The sequence below is a fragment of the Diceros bicornis genome, chromosome 6 (genome assembly GCF_020826845.1).
Source record: "Diceros bicornis minor isolate mBicDic1 chromosome 6, mDicBic1.mat.cur, whole genome shotgun sequence".
NCBI classification, from domain to species: Eukaryota; Metazoa; Chordata; class Mammalia; order Perissodactyla; family Rhinocerotidae; genus Diceros; species Diceros bicornis.
Window position 1 is genome coordinate 93,210,166 of NC_080745.1, and position 18,261 is coordinate 93,228,426.

The following is an 18,261-nucleotide window of genomic DNA, read 5'->3' on the forward strand; positions in this document are numbered from 1 at the left end:
AATTAGATGGTGTGGTTGAGTGTGTTCCTTGTGATTTCCTTGGAGACACACCAAATGCAGTGGGGTCCCAGGGCCTGCCTTGTGAAGAGAACAGCCTGCCACGGTCTTCAGACTCCTTGCGGCATCCGCATCCCGGCTTTTGTGCTGGCGCTGCGGCATGGTGCCCTTCTGAGCGATCCTCCCAGAATTTGTCCAGGATGTAACCGACACATTTTTGTAAGCCTTCTCAAAGTGCGGCTGTTCCCACTAAGCAGAGTCGTCAAAGGAATATATAAAACAAGGTTATTTGGTAAATTCTCCATGGTCTGTGCAGTGCAGAGGAGCTGGGAGCAGGACTGGAGGACTCAGGCAGGACTGGAGCCACTTGCATGTCGCACAATAACTGTCCGTCTGGACTTTCATTAACCTCTCCAAGCCCCCGCTTCTTTACCCTCAACATGAGAAGAAGAAGAGGAAGAACTGCATTGTAGGGATGATATGAGGAGGCAGAATGTCGGGCATTAATTAAAAGTTTGATCTTGACAGACCTGCCTTTGAATCTGGACTTTCACACTGACGTGCCCTCTGTTCGGCTGGGTGACATCTCATCTCTGATTTGATTTAATAGATGGGAAGAATCTGTTCTTTCTTTCAGCAAAGAGGGCTGGGAATTTATCATCAAAATACTGCCAGCCTGGAACTCTGGTGTTGGACACAACACGAAATTTTGCAGGAATCAGAGTTTCCGTGAATCTCTTTGCTTGTGGGGCTCGGACATTCTATCGTATAGTTGTAACAAATGGTCTTCGCAAGAGGCAAACGTTGAAAGATCTGTATTCTTGAGTTTCTAGCCCCAATGCTGCAGTGTGGAAGCATGCCTCTAGCCGCTGTCGGAAGAATGGCACATCATTCAGGGTTTGCCCCGGGTCCCTGGGAGGAGCTGGGGTGCCGGGGCACTGACTCTGTCCGCATTGCCCTTCTCATGTGGATGGTTGGGATCTGAAGCCAATGGAGATATTGAGGAGGATGCCTCCCCTGGATGGAGTCACAGCCATGGGCAAGACCCTGGCTGGGGGCCTTGGCACTGGTCCCAACAGCTTGGGGCGAGGAGCCATGGGAGCTTAGAGGGAATAGCAGCTCCCTGCCCTTATGGCGTAGTGGTACTGCCCAGCATGCTGAGACGAGGGCTCTAGGATGGGCAGGGACACCACTTCTGCCTGGAGGAGCAGGACTTGGGCTCTAGGCTGGGGCCTGGGCTGCTCCAGGATCTCGGGTACCTGTCTCCTAGCAACAGCCTCACTGTCCCCCTGCTCTGCCTGACTGACCACCGACCGCCTGACAAACCTCCTCGTGCCCACTCCTGCCCTGCTCTTTTCACCCCTGCAGGTTTTGCCCTGACCCCACCTTCTGACACCTGACGTGGGCAGTCCTTCTGGCCTGATGACATCTGCCACGAAGGGGCCTTGGGAATCACCAAAGTCATTCCCAGCCCTACTGAGGCCAGGCAGACCCCTCCAGGGCGGTATGACCACATTCATCCATCCCTTTCTGCCCACGTGGTTGTGGCCAATTATGAGCCAGGAGACATGCTGGGTGGAGGGGACAGAATGAGACCATGGGATCAGGAGCTACAGCCATCCTGGGCCTCCCACTGAGCTGAGGGCCCAGTTGGCAAGGGCCTTTGGAAGGCCTGAAGGGTCTGCCAGCTGCAGGTTTACCGGTCAGCGCAGAGGCCACCACCCGCACCCCAGAGGCCGCGGTTCCTCGGTGGGGAAGCCCCTGTTAAAAGGTGTCCTGTTGCTAACAGCAGATGGTCTTATTCCCAGCAGGAGTGGACCCCAGTGGGCATCTCGGGCTCTTGGAGTCCCCAGAAACAGGTCAGGTTTGCTGTTGACAGGGCAGGCCCTGACCAGAGTGCCTGTTGTACGACACAGCTCTGCGAGGAGCCACGTGGGTCCTGTCTGCAGCGCCTGTCTTGGTGAAGTCAGAAGGAACGCCGTCAAGCACCTCACCGGACCTGTGTCCTTATCTGGGAGCTCACGCTGTGGTCTCAGAGCACCAGTACCTATGATCACACGGCGGCAGCACCAGCGACACCAGGCCGAGTCCTGCCAGCGTCGGGTTCACACTGCTCCTTTTGCGGGTTTCCTGGCTGCACCTGTGAGGTTACCAGGAGCTCAGTCCTGAGCACGCGCGGCCTGAGGAGCTGGCCTGGCTGAGCCCTCAGGTTGGAGGATTTAGGGTGTGGCTCTCAGAGGCTGCTTCATCCTCTACATCACAACAACAACAACAAAACCACCCTCCTGCCTCTACTTGCTGCCTCCAGAAATCACTTTTGGGGACATTAGAGGAAACATATCGGCCCAATCGCATACATCTTTGGACACAGGACTCTAAGACATTCTGAGATTTAAAACAAAAATGAACCTCATGATGCTAAATAAAGCAAAGGCAGATGAAGGTTTTTCAGTCTCCCCAAATCCTCACACAAACGCAGATGGAGATATTCAAATAACAGAACAAAAAGCCACAGACAACATCTCCACAAACCCAAGGGCGAGGCATCCTGAAAACTCACACTGTGAGTGGGCACAGCGGCCCACGGGCACCACCAGGTCCTTGGAGGATTGGTGACCGCCTGAGGAAGTGGAGAGGTGGCAGGGGCACGTCCCAAAGCCCTGAGCCCAGTAAGTCCGTGACGGCCCCAGGTTGAGTGGCAACCACGGGGCTGCGGCTACTGAGCGGGCTGATCGGGGAGAAGACACTGAAGACTGAGGGGCCCTCTAGGCTCCAAACTTCAGAGGGGCCAAGGTGGCCCAAAGAGGTTGGACAGGTGGGGCAGCCGGGCCTGTGAACTGAGGGTCCCTTCCAGGATAAAGCCCGGGATAAATGCAAAGAGCTACTGGAGTGAGCATCATCTAAATGAGACAGAGACACCGAGGAAAGGGAAGGGAAGGCCCCTGTAAAAGTGGGGGGGCACAGTGGACAGACCTCCAAACACAGGGCATATTCACACTCCACGACAGCAAGAGAAGAGGGAGTCCAGAGCCGAGAAACCAAGACTGTCCCCTCGGCCACCCTCCCCTCACCACCCTCCATTTAAACTCCAACTACAGACAATGGTCATAGTCTAATTACTACGAGTCACAGAGTCAGTAAGAGGGCAGTGAGAATAATGCCCACAAATAATGTCCACTGGTAGAAGAAGCAACAAGACAGCCCAAGAAACTGATGCAAATATTAACTTACTAGTTGAAAACGAGCTCAAGTTTTCAAAGAAAATGGTAGAAAATGCTATAAAATAAGAGCACATGTTGGAATAGACAAATTCAGGGGGAAATAAAGGATATTGGATCAAAGAAAGATTTGAAAAGACATCTGAGCAATCCAAGAAATTAGAAATAAAGGAAAAAAAATTAGAAATGAAGAATAAACCAGAAGGTGCACAAACATGAATAGAATAAATGCCATAAATAATGCCTTAAGACTAATAAAAGATGAGAAGGAGAGGAAAAATCAAAAAGCAAAAAGGAAAAATACAAAAAGGATGCAAAAGAATGTGACACAGCAGAAAAGCAAAGATGAACCAAACAGGAGACATGGAGTCGTCAATAAGGAAACTCAAAGCAATGAGATACAACAAATACCAAAAATAATTCAAGAAAAATCTCCTTCTATGAAACAGACATTCACCTACATTCTGAAAAGGTACCTCATACCCGGAATAATTAACCAAGGATCACCAAGACAGAGACATACTCTATTGTCTTTTAAAGGATAAAACTAGTAACCAAAATGGATTGAAGCACATCAACGAGTCTTACATCCAGGAATTCAACATGAATTTGTCAACTTTGGAGGATGCTTGAGAACCAACATGATATTTTGAAATCAGTATTAAAGAGAAAGCATCAAGCATTTATCCTGTGTTTTCTATTTGAACTGTACCTTAAGGGAACCAAATAGTTTATGAGGATGTTTCTTTTTATAAAAGTAGTCAGGCTAATAAATGCAAATGAAATGATAGGATTATAATATTAGCATTGAACAATCCTTAGAGAAACAATGGATCTAAGGAACTCAGCTGCTCACATCACAAAAAAGACAGCCGACCAGATACAATGTGCCTCCTGGTGGAAGGAACTCAGTGCTGCTATGAAGCATTCTTGCCAAAACACTAATCAAATCTGAATCTGATGCAGCCTCCTGATCTGACTACAGACTTGAAGAAACCACAGGGGAGAGAAGAACCCGTTAAAGCACACCACAGTGATACCCAGACTATGGGAAACTCTACAGTTGAGAAGAAATTCTGATTTCTTTAAAAGCAAATGAAGAAAAAAACGTTGGATCGGGAGAGGAGAAACCTACAGATTAAAATAGTCTTGGGGGAGAGATCAACAGAGTGCAATGTGCAAACCTAATTTGGATATTGATTTGAAAAGTAAAATTGTAAGAGAAAATAAAACAATCAAGGGAATTTGAACAACGTCTGGGAGGCTACTCGATAATATTAGGGAATTATTGTTTGTTTCTTTAGGGGTAACTATGGTTATATTTTTAAAATCCTTATATTTTAGTCATGTGTCCTGAAGTATTTACAAATGAAATTTATACGATACCTGGAGTTTGTTTAGAAATAATCTGAGCGGGGCAGGCATGGACTAGAGATGGACAATGTTGGCCGTGAGATAATTGTTGAAGCTGGGAAAGGTGCATGTGGGGTTAAATATTCTGTTCCATTTTTTATATTGAACTTTTCCAAATTAAAAAGTTAAAAATACGTAAATTGACTATGACTTTTTAGTTGGGTATACCGGGTCATCTTCATTGTGTTGGGCCTTTTCCAGCACAGTGTCTGATAGCCAGATAAACACGGGCCACCTCAAGCTGTCTGTCTTCCCTCCCTTCATATTTAGACCTCTTTGCTTTACTAGAAATCATCTCAACTGGGCCTTTTGAATTTACCTAATCTGTGCTTGCTCCTCACACAATCATTCCTCTTTGGCTTCTCCCTGTCTTGAAAGCAAAGCTCCCATCCTAGTCCACCCTCTTCAGGACCAAATACCCTGCTTCCCTCTCCCGTCCCTGTAGCAGCAAAAGTCGCCCTTCGGTCAGTGAACCATCTCTACCTGCCTCCATCAAGCTGAGCATTCTTTACAATAGAAGTAATCATCAGATCGAACAGAGTTAACCTATTAATTATGGCAAGCATAGGGCAAATACATTCTTTTTCACAGGAGACAAGAGGAAAAACTGCCTCCAAATGTGTAAATGTACACATTTACACCTCCAAGGGGTAACAGAATGAGCCAAAATTCTTGACAATCGGTCTCGTGAAGAAAGTGGTGAGGCTGGTGTGAGATGTACTCTACCGCTTGGCGATGTCTATATCTCCACGGGGACAGGCGTCAGACCTCTGGCGAACCATAATCACACAGCAAATGAGGATTAACTTGACCAAATGGGAAGACTGCTGAGGACGGGCCCACTTTCTGGAAAGTAGGCACATGGGGCATGCTAGTGAGTGCCCGGCATGCAGGCTGCACATTGTCCATCTCACTCGCCCTCTGGTGACTCAGAAAACATATTTCCACTTCAAACAGCTGCAGTGATTTCAGAAATCATAACTGTAATTTGAGTCACCATTCCCAGGTTTCTGACGTTCAGTCGCTCATTCCTGTGGAAAATAAGCTGCATTTTGTGAGAAACAATAGCTGTGAAGCTTCTCATTATGGACAGCCGCCCTGAGCACATGATGGTCAGCGGGATGGGAAGAGTTCTGAGGATAGGAAATTCCTCAAATTCCATTTAAAAGAGAAAATTCTAAAGTCAGAATTTCAGAGAAGAGTTGGAAATTAAAATTGTCTTCTAAGATCAAAGACCATCTCCGGGGACAGTTTAGTCTGGAGCGCAGACGGGAGCCAGACAGCCCTCAGCGCAGAGGAGTGCTCTGGTGATGTTGGAGAGGCCAGGACTCTGCTGCCCTTGGCTGTCTTAGCCTAAGGAGGACTCTGGGGGCTTGTAGTGGTGGAGGGAGAGAAGGAGAGCATGAACCCAAGATCCCACACATCTCCTCCAGCTCCCTCTTTCTCGATTCCTCTTCCATTCCCACACATTACCTCCCTGATTGCCTCATGGTCACATGGCCTTGTAAAAAGTCCTCCAGCTGCTTTATCACGGGATACAACATAGATGGGGACGCAACAGCTCTAGCGTTGATGGGACTTTCTAAGACCTGACCCCCGGGCCTTCCCATCCAGGGCAGGAACTCAAATCAAGCAGTAGCTGCTGCTCCTGCCATGCACCCAGAGACCCCAAGGAGAGGCTAGGCACCCACAGAGGGACCAGAATCGATCAGTGTGCCGGCACGAGTGTGGGGGCTGCAGGAGCTCCCTGTGCCAAGGTGGGAGGGGGCTGCAACTCAGTCGTGGTTTATCATGGGCTAGGGAGCTTCGGCAGGGTGGGAACGACAGATTGCAAGTTCAAGAACCAAGGGCTAGAATAGGAGTAGTGACACAATGGGAAATAGGGCAGGAAGTGGAGACATTTCTGCTACAACAAGCTGGCACCAGAGTACTCCAAGCCCATGAGAGAAGACAATTCACCCAAGAGTACTGCATCTCAGGATGCTGGAGATGAGCACATCCTACTGTAATCATCGGACATAGCATGAATACCCCTTTTCTTCTGGGCTAGAGCTGCCAGAGACATGAAATGACATCCAATTGGCTGTGTGTCCCCGGGTCCCTGCACACAATGTGTGGCAATAGACATTTGTTCAATGCGTGCCTGAAAGAGAGGACTTGATACATGGGGGAGGGGCAGGCATTCGTTACAACCTGCTAATGTGGCCGTTTATTTGTTCATCCACCCACTTTGCCTGCCTTCCCCAGGCTATGACCTTTCGTGGAAAGGCAAAGCCTTCTTTTGCACCATCAGTTGGCAGGAGACGTGGGCCTCACACTGTTCCAGATAGTTTCCACCCCACCAGACAGATGGGGGCCATGGGAAGCTTCCAGACATGTACGGCCTGGATCGCACTGGGAACCTGGCACACAATGCACTGCGTACAGTAGGTGCTTAGCATTTGATGAATTAGTGGGCCAGAACCTCGGGGTTGGAGGTGAGACAAGGTCTCTTATCTTTCCATTTGGGAGCGACCTGCTTCTGCTCCACAGGCACGGAGAAGGACCTCCCTGTGGGTGGGTACTGTGTTGGACTTAGACACTCATCCAGAGGCTAGGAAGGCCCCCAGATTCCCCAGCAAACATTGGACATTTGGGTGTGCTCTCGACTACAGGAATGGACCCTTCATGGAAGAAGATTATGCAACAGGCCCCTCTCTCAGGCAAAGGAGGGCAGACCTATGACTGACATCCTGGTGTCACGTCAGAGTTCATGTGCCTGCTGTCAGCAAGCAAGGTCCCCGAGAATGCCTAACCAGCCCCCCTTTGCACCTGCTGCCTGAAAACATGTGACGACAGCTGAACGTCAAGTGCTTACTGAACAACAGAGTCACGGGCAGTGAAAGGCAGGCTGAGAGGTCTGAAAAAGAACCAGTGATGACAACTCTGAGGTCAAGTGCTCTAGAACCAGTTCTAGATTGGCCTCCTCATGGTCAGATTTCAGATTTATCTCCATGTGAATGAACAGCATCATGGAAGCTGGAAAGAGAACTCTGCCTGTTCACCCCAACTCGAGGAAATAACACCTGCTGGGTCCACATGTAGTACTCAGGGGTGTGACGCGGGGGTCTCATCATTAACGTTGATACCTGGTCTCTATTCTCAGAAAGACATAAGTTTCATCATCCTTTTTGAAGAGAAAATAAAAGCCAGAGAATATCTGTGTTTCAATCTAAAAAGACAAATTGAAATCCCATGACAAATTGCTGCCTGGGCCCTCAGTCTTCTCACAGGCAGATATCAATGAGGCGTCCTCAGTGGGCTGCCCTCATGACATGAGGCACAGACACAATACTGTTCACAAAACCACAGACTTCTATACAGAACCAATTAATCAACTAAAGTCATGAATTATGTACAACGAATAACTTAAAAGGTATGTGGATGTTAATAATGTGTTTTCCATGCGCGTCAAAGACCACAAAGAGACATACACCGTCCTATCTTGTCCCCTGGAGAGGAAAACGCGACTCCAGTGCCGACATTGGAATGCAGATCATTCGCTTGTTATCTAAGGACAAATTAAAGATAAAATTCTACAGCAATCTTAATTTGGAGTCCATATATTTTCTAGCATTATCTTACAGCATTTCAAAGGAGCAATGCTGTCACTTTCTCAGTAGCTAATCTTTCTGGGATTCTAGAAGTCATGTATGTGGAAGGGAATGGGGCTCATCTCACACTTGCATGTGAGAACAGAGGCATGGCGTGCTGGCCCTCCTCGCTGCACACACTCAGTGACCATTATACGCCTTGCACCGGGGATCAGCTGCTTTCTGATTGTAAAAAGAGTATTTTCTTCCCCCACAGTTGACTCTCTCTAGGTGTGGGCTTGACTTGGGGTCAGTCTCAGGGGGAGTAGCTGTAAAACCTCAGACATTAAAGTGGGCTTTTCTTGTCTTTTGGGTGGTGGTGTTCTTCTTCTGTTCTAGATCGATGCTCCCTGCCCTAGGTTGCCCCCAGGTTGGGTTCAGAACTGCAGGTAGACAGATCATAGCCTACCAGCTCTGTGAGGACCCCTCAGGGTCATGTATGGGCACTGGGGATGGAGACTTCCTCCTCAGGCTACCCCAAAAGTCCTTAAAGACCCAGCCCTGTCCAGAAGACATGTTTTGGGTATGCCTTGGCCACCTTGGTTTGCCAAGAGGAGAATAATAGAGGACATATTTGAGGAAAGCAGAAGAATGACCCCCGGGGCACTTCTTGCTGCTTCCATACTCTTGGGTCTCCACCCAAAGCTCTATATGACCCCAACAAAGCACCCTACTTGATGTTAAGAGTTGGCGGTACAGGGGCCAGCCCAGTGGCGCAAGCGGTTAAGTGTGCGCGCTTCACTGCGGTGGCCTGTGGTTCACTGATTCGGATCCCGGGTGCGCACCTACGCACGGCTTGGCAAGCCATGCTGTGGCAGCATCCAATATAAAGTGGAGGAAGACAGGCATGGATGTTAGCCCAGGGCCAGTCTTCCTCAGCAAAAAGAGGAGGATTGGCAGATGTTAGCTCAGGGCCAATCTTCTTGACCAAAAAAAAAGAAAAAAAGAGTTGGCGGTACAAGACCAACTTTATCACTTACATACAAGGTCATCCACTGGGCATCCCCAAAGTTCACAAATGACCACAATAAACAATATTCCACGCCAAGAGATTTCCTTTGGGCAGCCACAATACAAGAAATCTACACCAAACATCATGCAAACTTAAATAGGTTTCCTAAGCTGTGGGGTCAATGATAATTGACAACATGAAAGAGCAGTTTCCCTCTTTCATGCTGTGGAAAGCCATTAATTTAAAAGGAATCCCCCCGCCTATCAACTGGCAAAAGCTGGCACTTCGTGAAGGGGCTACAAGCCATACAGATCACTGGCAAGTTCTTCTCCAATGTGTTTTGTGGATAATCTCATCCTGATTTTTAAACCAAATGACACACTTTCGCTGAAGCCTTCAATGCCATTATTTGAAATAAATCCTAACTTCTTAAAATAGACGGCACATGTGAAACGCAGGTCTGAACTATAAAAAGATGTACACTTCAGAAACTGGCAGAACCTCCAGGCGCTGCACTAAACAGGAAAAGGCAAACAATCAATTTCCCGGTCCCAGGGATCACGCATCACGAATGCATTCCATTAAATGGAAAATCACCATCTATCTGAAACGGCACTCACCAGGTCTTTTAAAATATTTTAGTAATTTGAAAGCTTGTCATTATGACATATTTCTCTTCCCAGGGAATTTTAGGAAAAGTATCATTTGGACCTGAATTATTTGCACAATTGATTTAATTCCATCTGTGTAAGAATGTTCAAAATGTGTATGAATTGTGCCAGGGTACCTGAGAGATGTAGGGAGTAGAGAGCAGTGTCTAAATAATCATTGTAGTTTGTGTCCTCATGTCTTTGATGTCATTGTATGACTGCTGATGAGTCATACATGGCAGGAGGATTTTAAGTGATTTTTGATGAGGAAAAATTATATTATTTAGATAAAAAGGGTAGGTCAAAACGAACTGATTTCAGCAGGTTCCCTGGAAGCCTGTTGTCTTACTATTTATGCCAGAGTCCACTAAATAAAAATAGGCAAAATAAGCCATTAGGAGCCCGAGGAGTACTCTGACAGGAGCCTTCCCAAAATGGACAAAAACGTCAAGATGGCACTGATGGACCATCCAGCCTGGGGTGATTAGCTCTGAGCAAGGGACACGCAGATCAGTGCTGTGGAGGGAGCTTTGGAAAAAACTGTACGAAAGTGAAGCTTCCAAGCAGAGGGGGCGCACTTTGTGTAAACTGGCTCATAAACACATGACCAGGACTCATGGAACATTCTAGATCCTCAGTCCAGCAGCATAACTACCACCGAAGAATTTTCCTCTGAGATCAGTGGCAGAACAGAACCACCCACGACAGTGACGCCTCAGGCATGGAGGGGAGCCCGTGAGCCTGAGCGTTCTCCTCACACACAGAATCTGCAGGCCGGAAGCCGCTGGAAAATGCACCATCACCAATACCGGGGCAGCTTCACCCAAAACCTCCATGTCTGCTCCAAAGCGAGTGCTCAACTATGGAGCAATTCAGTGATTGAAACCGGAATTAGTGTTTTCATGCCAACCGCTCAGAGCTCCAGCCCAGCCCCATAGGAAAAGGGTGAAACTGGGCGATGCAGGCAGACACCCCAGCTACTCTGGATCCGACCGAACTTTCCCTCCTACACAAGTTCAGAGTTCATCCAATCATGGCTAGATTTCCATTTCTCTTCTGCCTCAGGAACCTCATCTTGTTTTTAAACTTTTATACATATATCTATATAGCGATAGATACACACACACACACACACACACACACGCACACACACACTCATTCAAAGACCAACGGAGACTGGCTGAGCTGATGTCCATGCTCTGAAAGTAAGTATAAAGAGACAATATTTTACTCCCTTTCCTGGAGCCCTTGCCTCATCGAAGGCATCCCGTGTACATCCTCTGTGGCCCACACAAGTGTCCTTTGACAACAAAAAGTGACTTTCTAAGGAGAAGATTTGAGAGAGCACGAGCACAGAAGCCTGCGAGACTAGGTGGGGGGCTTCCTCACTCCAGCGCCACAGGGAGCCCCTGGCCCTGCCACATTGCAGCCCTGGGTCTCCTTCACCTCAGAGAGGAGACCTCTGCCTCCCACCGGGAATGCCTCCCTGTCTTGGGGAAGACAGTGCTTACCCTTCCCTGCATTGTTTCTGGAAAATTCTGTGGTGTCTGCTTGTTATCAGTTAAAATGACAATATACCTGGGGCTTGGTCATTAAAATCATTTTTAAAGGGGTGTATAACGGAAAAAGTCCCAAAGGTATCGAAATAAAAGGACTTAATGAACCCACTCAGGTCTAATTCTACAGGTTCGTGGCCCCATGGGCGTCACTCGGAGAGGAGAGCCCATTCCCAACTCCCCTGCTGTCGGGCACCCACTGGCCCTGCACCTTCTCTCCCTCTCTCTCCCTCTCTCTGTCTTACTGCCCTTTGCCTGGGAGTCATAGGGTAAGGAGTGAAGAGGTGAGAATGGGCAAGATGGCATTTCCCTTCGTTACTGCAAACATCTGTTACTGCAAAAGTAATACGTCTTCTGAGGCACATTGTTGTACAGAACACACACACAGTGCCAATGCTCTTGACAACTGCATTCAGATTCTTGCCGCAGGCCTGAGGGGTCCCACGAAGGGCTGATACACGGGCACCTGTACAGGATGGAATGCTTGCTGGGCCAGCACCAGGGCCAGTCCTGACAGGACGCTGGGCTCCACTTGAGCTCGGGAAGCAGGCTGTGACACTTTCCTCGTGGGTCATCTTTTAGACAAACCCCCACCAGAGATGGTGCCCAGAAACTACACCGTGCCTTCTGTCTCTCTCCTGCCGGGGAAATTAGACCGCAAATTTTACCCCTTTGTGTGGAATTTAGTATGAAAGCAACCACGGACCGGGGCCTGACTGTAGGGGTTAAAGGGGTAACAATCACCCCCCTGGCTTGGCAGGCAAGGCAGATCTTCCACCCACCACAACCAAATGGCAACAGGCAAACTCTGATGGAGAGCTTCCATTCTCCGAGTGCAACCGGAAGTCACACGGCATCATCTCATTCAGGCGTCTCCTCAAGCTGCCACTAGGAGCTTCTGCAATCTCATTTCTCAGATGAGAAATCTGAGATCACGGTGGAATTACTTTGCCCAGAGTCACAAAGTAAACAAGAGACAGAGCTGGAACTCCCAAACCCACCTCCTCACCCAGCACATGGCACTCTCTGGGGCACCTTGATGGCTCTGCCGACTCCTTCAAGGCTCCAGAAGCAAGGCCAGGGCTAAGTGTGCGGGCACCAAGGAGGCCTGGGGAGGGCAGACGCTGCCCAGTGTCTGAGGTGCCTGGAGCCACTGAGACACCTGCGCCCCAATATGTGGGGCCCCGGAGCAGTCCTGAGCTCTCCCACCATCTGCTCAGCAGTTCAATCAGCTCTTTGCTCCATCAATAGAGTCAAAACGATGCCTTTTCTTTCTTAACCACACCTAATTATCCTCTATGGAAAGACACATGAGGAAAGGACATTGACACCTACCGATTCCTCTTGGTTTTCACGTTTGGGTCTTCCCTGCCGTCTTCAGAGCTCCACCCATCGCTGTGGTCTGCTGAAAGAGAATCAAGTTAATGTGGTTGGGTGTCAGCGCTCCTCGCTTTGGCAAACCACCAGGAAGCACTCACTTTCAAGCAGACTCATCTGGAAATTAAGAAAACAGATTTCCCTTAAAGATTGCTATCAAATCCTATTAATTTTCTCTTGGTATACTCCCTCTATATTTCAGAGAAGAGAAATCTGATTTTCTTTTATTCAGAGAAGTCATCTCTAGCCACTGCTCATTAGAGGCTGCTAGACCTTCAGAGGGTCGGAAGAATGGAGAATTGAAGGCGGGCATCCACCTGACGCCTCCTCTCGCACCTCGGGACGCAGGCCCTGGATAAGCCCTTCTATTTCCAGTCTGCCTTCACCTTCTTGTGAGGGAACTGAGAGACCTGGCTTCCTCCTCTGTCCACTGCAATGCATAATCACATCTCTCCCGCATTCACCATGTACTTCACTGCTGACTGCGTGTCTACTTCAAAAAGCCAAACTGACTTTGAAGACGGGTCCCCTGTTTCCATCCTGAAGAGGTTGGCCCTATAAATGTTTGATGAGCTTTCAGAATGAAAAAGTAAAAAGGTGCTTCGGTGTTTCGTATTTGTCTCCAAAAGGGAAAGAGGAAAAATGAGTATAAAGATGGTTCTGGAGCATTATTATTTCAGTCCTGACAGGCTGAGTGATTGCCAAACGCTCCCTAGCATCACAACTGCCTTCTCGCCCTGCTTCTCATTCTGTGCCTCATCCCCTGGAGACCTCTCTCACGATCGATCGCCCCAGTGTGGGCGCAGGTGCAGGGGCTGGGCTCCGCAGAACGCCCCCATGTCCCCACCCACCGCCCCCCGCCTCCCTCATCTGCTCTGACTCGCATCCTTCCTGAGGAGGCTCTGCAATGAGAACGCCTTCCTAATGAATGTGGAGTTTACGGGAAAAGATATCAATTTCAACAGCTGCGAAGCCCTCCACACCTCTCCTTTTTATAAAGCCTGACAATGCTCCACCTGTGCTGTTTGGAATCCCAATAATGCCTCCGTCACCAGCTCTAATTCCCATATATGCATAGGTTTTCTTTCAATGTACGGGGTGGGGCTGAGGGTAGGATGAGAGGGTCAGGTTCTGGGAGCTCCTAGCTTGCCCGAGCCCACCTTGCATCTTCGTTCTAGTGGCCTCCTCCCACTGGCAGCTCATCCACGCCAAGTCCTGCACAGCACACCATGCCATTACGGGACCACTGAGTGCTTTCTAAGCAAGAACTGGCTGCAGACCAGTCAGTCCGCATGTGTTCTCCACCTGGGCCAGCAGTTCTCACCACACACAGGCTCCATGAGGAGGTTCGGCCAGAAAAGAGACATTACAGACATTGACACTCTTTCAAAATTGAAGATGGAGCGGGAATCGGGGTTCCTTGCACGGCAGTGTTAGGAGAAGGGAGGGTATGCAAGACTTTAGCTCACAGCAAGGTGAGGAGCCCGAGCCCAGGTGGTGTTTTCAGGGCTCTCAAGCAGGGACCCTCAACCGTGGCACAACCTTGGGGCTGAATCCTTCTTGTTGAGGCATGGGGGCTGTCCTGTGCACTGTAGGATGTTAGCAGCATTCCTGGTCTCTACCCACCAGACACCAGCAGCAACACCCCGTCCCAGTTGCGACAACCACAAATGTCTCCAGAAATCGCCAAATGTCTCCTAGGGGACAGAGTCTCTCAACCCCAACACACACTGAGAACCAGAGGTCCAGAGAAAAGACCGTTTGTGATAACAGAGCTGCTGTGGGAGGAGAGAGGCTCATCTTCTTCACTCCACACTCCCTTCTGTATGTGCCCCTCCAGGGCTCCAGCAATCTATCCCCTCATGCTGGTGACCCAAAAAAGCACACCTACCTCCCCTGCTCCAGCCCGGCTCTCCACCTCCTGGCCTCTCTACCTCAGTGTCCCATAGGCACCCCAGCCCGGCACATTCAACCTGGGTCACCTTGCGCCCACCATTCCCTGTCTCAGCCTCCATGAGAGAACCCGGGACTGGCTCTCACAGTGCCCTCCTGGTCCCCACTTGCCGGGCACACTGAGCTCTCATGTGGGCTCTGCCTCAGCTCCTGCAGACTAGCTGCTTCTCTGCTTGTCTGCATCTCATGGTGTTCAGAAACTTTCCCAAGATGTGCCTCCTGCCGGAGTGTCCAGAGGAGGCGATGCTCTCGTTAGCTTTTGAAGAAGGAGCAGGGCTGTGCTCGTCATCTCCTTGCTTTTTGGGCAGATGGGATGGGGGGTGATGAGGAGGGACAGAGACACGACCAAGACAGGGAACACGCGTGGAAGAGGCAGACCCTTCCTCACGCCCTACACCACAACACACTCCAGGGACTTCAAAGGTTAGACACGAAAAGTTTTTTAAAATTAAAAATAAATGAGGTCATACTATTGTAAAGATTTTGGCTACTTTTGAGAGTTTTGTATTTGTTTGTGTTGAATAATCTCATCATGGGTAAAGTCTTCCTAATCAAGACACAAAGTCCAGAAGTCATAAAGGAAATATTTATAAATGTGGCTGCCTTTAAAACACAAGACCAGAGGGAACGTCAGGCAAAGTGGTGGCGTAGGAGACCTTGGGGTCAGTCCCTCCACCAAAACGGTCCTTGAGCTGGAAGAGTGATTGGGATCAACTATTTCAGAATTCTGGAACATGATTAGACACTTACAGCAACTGAGAAGTGCTAGCGGAAGGGACATGCTGCTCTCCTTAACTGACCACAGAGACCCCGGCACAGAAACTCCAGTTTCGGGACTGAAACTGACAGGGAGTACATATATGTTTTAAAAAATAGCTTGGCAAAGGCATAAATGGACAACTCCAGCCCTCAACAAGCAGGCATCAGAAATCCCTGAGGAGTAGGAGAACCTGTTTTCCAGTGTTGCCACATTATAATACTCAGATAGTCCAGTTCTCGACAGAAAAAAAAGCATATAAAGAAATAGAAAAGTATGGCCCATTCACAGGAGAAAAAGAATCTGACAGAAACCATCCCTGAGGAAGTCCATATACAAAAATTAACTCAAAATGCATGAAATAGCTAAACTTAAGAGCTAAGACTACAAAACTCTTAGATGAAAACATACGAGGAAATCTTCACAACGCTGGATTTGGCAATGGTTTCTTAACCATGACACCAAAAACACAGGCAATAAAAGAAAAAAAACAGATAAATTGGACTTTACCAACATGAACTTTTGTGCATCAAAGGACACTATGAAGAGGGAAAGGGCAACTCATAGAATGGGAAAAATATTTGCAAATTACATATCTGATAAGGGATTGGTATCCAAAATATATATAAAACTGCTACAACTCAACAACAACAAAAACAACCCAATTAAAAATGCGCAAAGGGCTCAACAGACATTTCTCCAAAGACATACAAATGGCCAAGAAGCACAAGGAGAGATGCTCAACACTATTAGTCATTAGGGAAATGCAAATCAAAACCACAGTGAGGTGCCCCTTCACATACACTATGATGTCCATAATACTAGTAATAGTAATATTAACAATAATAATGAAAACAGAAAACAGCAGGTGTTGGCAAGTATGTGGGGAAGGACATGCAACCCTTATGCTTTGCTGGTGGGAATGTAAAGTGGTGTAGCTGCTGTGGAAGAAGGTTTGGCCATTCTGCAAAAAGGTAAACATAGAAATACCTGATGAGCTAGAAGTTCTACTCCCAGGTCTATGCCCCAAAAGAAGTGAAAACAGGGACTCAAATGGATATTTGCAGGCCAGTGTTCAGCTTAGCATTAGTCACAATAGCCAAAAAGTGGAAACAACTCAAGTGTCCATCAGCAAATTAATGTATAAACAAAATGTGGTATATACATACAGTGGAATGTTATTCAGCTATAAAAAGGATTGATGACAAAGAAGTCATCAACAAAACAAAAAGAAAACACATCAACTGGGAAAAAATATTTGCAAATCATAGACCTGACAAAGAGTTAATTTCCAAAATATATACAGAACTCAAACAACTCAACAACAAAAAACAAACAACCCAATTAAAAAATGAGCAGAGGATATGAACAGACGTTTTTCCAAAGAAGATATACAGATGGCCAACAGGCACATGAAAGGATGTTCAACATCACTAATTATTAGGGAAATGTGAATCAAAACTACAATGAGATATCCCCTCACACATGTCATAATGGCTATAATTATCAAAACAAGAAATAACAAATGTTGGAGAGGATGTGGAGAAAAAGGAACCCTCATACACCGCTGCTGAGAATACAAACTGGCGCAGCCACTGTGGAAAACAGCATGGAGATTTCTCAAAAAATTAAAAATAGAAATACCATATGATCCAGCTATTCCACTTCTGGGTATTTATCCAAAGAACATGAAAACACTAATTCTAAAAGATACACGTACCCCTATGCTCATTGCTGCATTATTCACAATAGCCAAGACTTAGAAGCAACTCAAGTGTCCATCAATGGATGAATGGATAAAGAAGATGTGGTATATATACACAATGGAATACTACTCAGCCATAAGAAAGATGAAATGGTACCATTTGTGACAATGTGGCTGGACCTTGAGTGTATTATGCTAAGTGAAATAAGTCAGACAGAGAAACACAAATACCATATGATTTCACTCATATGTGTAAGATAAACAGACAAACAAACATACAGACAAGGAGAACAGATCGGTGGTTACCAGAGGGGAAGGAGGTAGGAGGAGGGCAAAAAGGGTAAAGGGGCACATATGTATGGTGATGGATAAAAACTAGATTAATGCTGGTGAACACAATGTAGTCTATGTAGAGCTGAAATATAATAATGTACATCTGAAAAAAAAATTGAAATTCTGACACAGGCTACAATATGGATGAACCTTGAAGACATTCTGCTGAGTGAAATAAACCAGTCACAAATGAACAAACACTGAATGATTCCACTTATACAAGGCGCATAGAACAGGCTCATCTCTAGAGAATGAAGTAGAAGAGAGGTTCCCAGGGGCTGAGGGAGAAGGGTCCTAGGGAGTCATTGATAATGGGGACAGAGATTCTGTTTTGGGTGATGAAAAAGTTTTGGAAATATTGGTGATGGTTACATAACATTGCGAATGTACTTAACGCCACTGAATTGTACACTTAAAAATGGTTAAAATAGCAAACTTCATGTTGTGTATAATTTACCACAATAAGAAAAAATTCAAGATTGATTTGTTCCATGGAAAAAAAATCAAAAGACCAGGAAAAAAATTGGAATCATGCTATAGCCAAAATGCTGACATCCTTGATTTATAAGAGTCCATATAATTCAAAAAGAAAGATAAACTCTTAAGCACTTCACAGGAATACAAAATAAAACAAAGGCCAATAAACCTGTGAAAAGTTTCAATTCCACACAAAATGAAATAAATGCCAACTGAAACAAAGAATCGTTTTAAAAATTAA

The 18,261-nt window shown here is 47.1% G+C and overlaps 1 protein-coding gene across 1 annotated transcript in view; it reads right to left on the reverse strand.

Moving 5' to 3' along the window:
* The window catches only part of TCERG1L (transcription elongation regulator 1 like), a 219,709-nt gene that overhangs the window by 29,946 nt on the left and 171,502 nt on the right, over positions 1 to 18,261 (reverse strand). The window contains exon 8 of the mRNA XM_058542727.1: positions 12,754 to 12,823. Within this exon, the coding sequence (XP_058398710.1) occupies positions 12,754 to 12,823 (70 nt within the window). The remainder of the gene's footprint in view (positions 1 to 12,753; positions 12,824 to 18,261) is intronic.